Source organism: Etheostoma cragini, chromosome 16 (genome assembly GCF_013103735.1).
Source record: "Etheostoma cragini isolate CJK2018 chromosome 16, CSU_Ecrag_1.0, whole genome shotgun sequence".
Lineage (NCBI taxonomy): Eukaryota > Metazoa > Chordata > Actinopteri > Perciformes > Percidae > Etheostoma > Etheostoma cragini.
In genome coordinates, this window is record NC_048422.1 from 24570206 (window position 1) to 24576571 (window position 6366).

General features: G+C 44.3%; 1 protein-coding gene across 1 annotated transcript in view; it reads left to right on the forward strand.

Moving 5' to 3' along the window:
* The window catches only part of LOC117959768 (tripartite motif-containing protein 16-like), a 2131-nt gene extending 926 nt beyond the window's left edge, over window positions 1–1205 (forward strand). Inside the window, exon 4 of the mRNA XM_034897046.1 lies at window positions 9–1205. Coding sequence (XP_034752937.1) covers window positions 9–705 — 697 coding nt within the window. The 3' untranslated portion in view covers window positions 706–1205. The remainder of the gene's footprint in view (window positions 1–8) is intronic.
* The last annotated feature ends 5161 nt before the right edge of the window (window positions 1206–6366 follow it).

The following is a 6366-nucleotide window of genomic DNA, read 5'->3' on the forward strand; positions in this document are numbered from 1 at the left end:
GCATCCAGCATCCAGATCCGTCCTCTGAGGGGCTTTGAGGACGTGACAGCGGCCGTGTCAGAGCTCAGAGATAAACTAGAGGACGTCCTGAGTGAGAAGAGGACAAACGTCTCACCGACAGGGACTGAAGTGGACGTTTTACTGGCTCAACCAGAGCCCAAGACCAGAGCTGGATTCTTACAATATTCACGTGAAATCACACTGGATCCAAACACAGCAAACACCCGGCTGTTTTTATCTGAGGGGAACAGGAAAGCAACACATATGTTTCAACAACAGTCTTATTCTAGACATCCACACAGATTCACTGTATGGTTTCAGGTCCTGAGTAGAGAGAGTCTGACTGGACGTTGTTACTGGGAGGTGGAGATGAGAGGGAGAGTGTATGTAGCAGTCACATACAAGAATATCAGGAGAGCGGGGGGGTCGGCTGGATGTAGATTTGGTTTCAATGACAAATCTTGGGCGTTACGTTGTGTCAACAGCAGTTATACATTTTATTACAACAATGTCCAAACTCCCGTCTCAGGTCCTGAGTCCTCCAGAGTAGGAGTCTACCTGGATCACAGTGCAGGTATTCTGTCCTTCTACAGCGTCTCTAAAACCATGACTCTCCTCCACGGAGTCCAGACCACTTTCACTCAGCCGCTCTATGCTGGACTTGCGTGTTATGGATTCTCTGCTGAATTGTGTAAAGTGAAGTAGACAGAAGTCATTTAAGGGTTAAATTAAACTCTTTGACTTATTTAGTCTCCATGGTTACAGCTGAGATCTGATTGTCGACATTCTATTTTTCATGTTTTTCACATGTTTCCACGGTTTGTGTTGGTTTTCCTCATTTTTGGGGATTTTATCAACATTTTTTGGCACTTTCTTCAACATTTCTTTTCTTTTCTAAAGGTTTTTGTACATTAGTTTGAGTTTTTTTGCTTGTATTGAGGTTTTAGAAGTGATGAGATGTGTTTGATTAAATCATTGGGGGAGCCCCAGAAGCTCTGAATGATCTCGGTTGAGATCTGTTATTTTACCTGCAGAGGGTAAGGCTTTCTTCACTGCTCAGAGATCAGCTGTCAATCAAACATTATGGGATGTCCTTTGACATCTTTTAGTTGTGTTTAAAGATTATTTGTGTTGTTTATATGACGTAGAAAATGAGTTCCATTAGTTTCTTTACTGTCTTTACCTTAAAGTGTCTAAAAGAACATGAACATGCTTTTAATGGCTTTTTGGATGAAGAAATTTTCTGAAAAGAAATATTCTGCAGCGCTTCTTTTTTGACAAATATTCTTCTTAAGAACGTATATGCAACATTTGAATGTTTCTGTAAACTGAAACTGTAATTTTCCGTCTGAAGATCATAAATGAAATTTAACAGCAAATGAGACTAAAAGTTTGTCCATTGTCAGCGTCACATATATATCATTGTTGTAACATGTGTCAGACATCGTACAGATGCGGGCTCATATACATCGTCCTAACACCCGCTATGTTAGGGTTTCGGTTTGGACCCAGACCCAGACACAGAACAACCACGGGAGATGATAAAACTTGCAACAAAAGGTTTTAATACTGGAAACAGTCAGCTTACGGGAACAAACAGTCTTAGCACAGGAGGAGGTGACGGAGCAGGTGGTAGTTCAAACTGAGAGATTCTGGTGAAGCTGCCACATGAGTAGCAACGGGACACAATAACTGTGCCAGAAATAGGATTTGTCAAATAGCAAAGTTTACGAGCAAAGTTCCCTAAGTAAGTGGCCTAGTTACCATGGAGGTGTAAGGAACAAACCGGCGCTGAAGAGCTGGTCAGCCCGGGTTTAAATACAGAGGAGGTGGATAATGATCCGACTCAGCTGTGCAGATAGACGGAGCATGGATGAGTGGCAACGCCTCTTGACCCAGATCCTCGTAAGGCACACCCCCTCCAAGGAAGATGAACAACATAGACAGACACACAGGGAAAAAGGGAGAACAAAAACACAAAAGGCAAATGACCCAGAACACTTACAGAACTAATAACTAATAGAAACATAACTGACATGTGTCACACAAATAACAAAGGCACTTAAATGTATACAACTCAAAAAATACCACAAACAAGCAGATAAACTACAGCTGTTCTGAGCAGGAAAAGGATGGTGTATATAGTATAAAGTGGACCAGCTGTTAGGTGTCCTCCTGTGTCCCTGTGTGACACAGGACAGTATATATAGTATAAAGTGGACCGGCTGTTAGGTGTCTTCCTCCGTCCCTGTGTGATACAGCACGGCACATAGAGTAAAAGTGGACTGAGGCAGGCAAAGGGAAACCAGGGACCAGGACACAGGGGAAAGAGGACACTGGGGAACAAGGAGGGGACTGAGGAGATAGGGAACTATGGGCCGAGGGGACCTGGGGAAGCGGAGGGAACTGGAGACTGCGAGCACAGGGAACCAAGGGCAAGGGGACAAAGAAGGCCAGGGGACGAGGGCACAAGGCCACTAAGGACTGAGGCACAGGGGACCGAGGAGCTAGGAACAGAAAAGGAAAGGGACCAAGAAGAGAGTGTGAGGAGAGAGGGAGCAAGAGAGAGAGAGCGAGGGACGTAACAAGAGAGCGAGCGATAGCGGGAACCAAAGGGCGAGCAATGGAGGAAACGAGAGAGAGGGAACGAGAGGACAAGAGGGAACAAGAGGATGAGCTAGAGAGGGGACAAGAAAGCGGCCGAGAGAAGGGATGAGAGGGCGCAAGAGAGGGGGAACAAGAGACCGCATGAGACAGTGTGAGAGAGGGCACGATAAGAGGAATGAGAGGGCACACAAGATAGGGAACAAGGAACAAGGACAGACTCGGACGGGACAGGCTTAAACACAGACGGGGCAGGCTTAGGAACAGACTTAGATACAGACTCGGACACAGAGGGGACAGACTTGGACGGGACGGATGTAGAGACAGATGGGACAGGCTCGGAGACATATGGGACATGTTTAGGGACAGACCAGACAGGCTTAGACAAGACCGACACTTGGGTAGGGAGGAAGACAGGGACAGGGACTGAGACTGTACCAGAAGAGCCGCACACTGGCTCTGGGTCAGAGGAGCCGGTAATACTGCACGTCAACACCGACTCTTGCGGACTGGTCCGAGCCGACTCTGAGAGAGGAATGGTCTGCGTCGACTCTTGGGAGCTGGTCTTCCATTGACTCTGCAGGATGTCCCACGGCTTGTCCTAACCTTTGTCGGCCATTTCCTTCACGAGTTCCTGATAAATTAAATCCAGAAAGTCTCTCGTCTCCCCATCAGTCCCCCCACCCCCATGTATGCAGACAGAGAGGACAAACTGGGGAAGATTTACAAAAACCTTTTCTTCTGTGTTTAGTGGCGGGTTGCCACCATAAATTGACCTAAAACTTAAAAAAATTATTATTTATTCAGCAAATAAGGTTTCCATCAGCGTTTATCACATAAGAAGAATATCATGAAGATAAAATCAGATGAGACCAACGGATTGCATTTGAGTCGATATTCATGAAATTCCATCAAATTTGCTGTTTCAATGAGGCGTTTTTGATTCACGATCACATTGTTCAGTCAAAAAAACGTGGATGAAACATAACTCCTGTAGAAGTGCATGGAGTGCATGCAACTTTGAGCTTCTTGCTCAGATATGCAGGCCAGAGGATTGTGGGTCAGAAATCACGCTGGCTTGCATTCTGCAGAATGTGACCGGGTGTGTAGGACGGTTTTTGGTGTTCTGTAAGTCAGACTACTACAGTGAGAAAGATAGGTATTTGAACACCCTGCTATTTTGCCAGTTCTCCCACTTAGAAATCATGGAGGGTCTGAAATTGTCGTCGTAGGTGCATGTCCACTGTGAGAGACATAATCTAAAAAAAAAAAACATCCAGAAATCACAATGTATGACTTTTTAACTTTTTATTTGTATGATACAGCTGCAAATAAATATTTACACACCTGTCTCTCAGCTATAATTCTGACCCTCAAAGACCTGTTAGTCTGCCCTCAAAATGTCCCCCCCCCCCCACTCCATTTATTATCTTAAATTAGATGCACCTGTTTGAGGTCGTTAGCTGCATATAACTGCATAAAGACGCCTGTCCACCCCAATCAGTAAGAATCCAACTACTAACATGGCCAAGACCAAAGAGCTGTCCAAAGACACTAGAGACAAAATTGTCCACCTCCACAAGGCTGGACAGGACTACGGGGACATGTCCAAGCAACTTGGTGAAAAAGGTCCACTGTTGGAGCATGACTGTCAGTCTCCCTCGGACTGGGGCTCCATGCAGGATCTCACCTCGGGGGGTCTCAGTGATCCTAAGAAAGGTGAGAAACCAGACCAGAACTACACAGGAGGAGCTGGTCCATGACATGAAAAGAGTTGGGACCCCAGTTTCCAAGGTTACTGTTGATAATACACTAAGTGAAGGTGAGGAAAGGACCCAAATGCAACAATGAGGCAGCAGGCAGGAGCACGTGCACAGCAGATTATTGGGAAACAGTTCAAAAGAAAACACCGGGAAGTATTTTACAACTTAAAAGATTACGTTTTCAGATGTGTAGCTGCCACTCCTGCTACTGGCATTAACCCCAGCTTGATAAGCCCCCCCCCCCCCCCCGCCGTGTTTTATAACAACTGTAAAGCTGAACCTAACCCCCCCCCCTCCGATGAGACAGTCATACTGTAGTCTGACTGCTGTGTATTGGGACATTAAATCTTACCCTGTCAACAGACCCAGTCTCTCTCTCAAAGCTCTTCTTCCAGGAATGAAGCTAAACCTGATGACAGGGACTGAAGTGGACGTTTTACTGTCACAACCAGAGCCCAAGACCACACAATCAGTTTAAATCCAATTTAGGTTGATTTGATGGCATTGTCCGAATTAGTGTTCGTCAATCTCTCCTCAGGGACATCCGTGCGTCCAGTTCATGTATTGATTTCGCCAGTTCTTCTCCCTTCATTGTCAATCCAGTGATTGCACAAACCGAATCACCGGCGGACTCCCCGATGGAGTCCATGCTCCTCTGTGCCTCCACAGCCCGGTGTGAGATATTACGACACAGTTCACCGTTCTGATCAGCCCTCTGATGTAAAACCTTCAGCTTTTCGTTCAATACATTCAAACCCTCTTTGAGTTCCCCAGACAGCCTTGGGGCAAAGTTTCTGACTGCTGTCTTACCAATTTTACGATGATTTAGGGAGATTCCAAGTCCCATGACCAGAAAGCCTCCCAACAGAATTCCAATAATCCACAAATCTTCTACATCTTCCACGGTCAGAACATCCAAACAGACCGCTCGCCAATTCTCCCAAGAATCGGGAGCGTAGCCCGCAGCGTACGTTCTGTCCGGGCAGGTCGGCTCCCCCCGTGTGAAAAAATCTTGTTAATAGCGCTGAGTGACCAGTTGATCAATTCCATTTGAAATGTTCCCAGGACAACAGCAGGCAGCGGGGAGAGAGAAAGAAAGTCTCCACACAACAACTAGACACAAATATGAGATAGTAGGGGAGAGTGGGACTGTACTCGAGGAAGTAAAAGAGCTGGAAAACCGGAGCTCTACTGGAGAGGCAGCCGTCTTCCACAGCGCCTACATGATGACTACATGATTTCTGTTGGTTTTCTTATTTTTTTAGTTTCTCATTTTTTGACCTTTTCTTCGACATTTCTTTCTTTTCGAAAGATTTTTGTAAGTTAGTTGGAGTTTTTTTGCTTGTATTGAGGTTTTAGAAGTGATGAGATGTGTTTGATTAAATCATTGGGGGAGCCCCAGAAGCTCTGAATGATCTCGGTTGAGATCTGTTATTTTACCTGCAGAGGGTAAGGCTTTCTTCACTGCTCAGAGATCAGCTGTCAATCAAACATTATGGGATGTCCTTTGACATCTTTTAGTTGTGTTTAAAGATTATTTGTGTTGTTTACATGACGTAGAAAAGGAGTTCCATTAGTTGTTTTACTGTCTTTACCTTAAAGTGTCTAAATGAACATGAACACTTCAGGGGAGCATTTTAATGTTTTTGTTGGTATGGATTGCAAATTTGTGAAGGATGCGTTATTAATCACTTGTTTTTAACTAAATATATGAACATAAACAAATAGACACAATAACAAAGGAGGAGAAAATGAAAAAAGAAACAACATAAATGAACATGAACATGTCGGGGAGCATTTTAATGGCTTTTGAATGAAGTAATTGTCTGAATATATATATATATATTCTGAATATATATATTCTAAATATATATATTCTGCAGCGTTTCTGTTTTGACAAACATTCTTCTTAAAGGGACTATACGTAACTTTTGAATGTTTCTAAACTGTAATTTTTCATCTGAAGATCATAAATGAGCTTTAACAGCAAATGAGACTA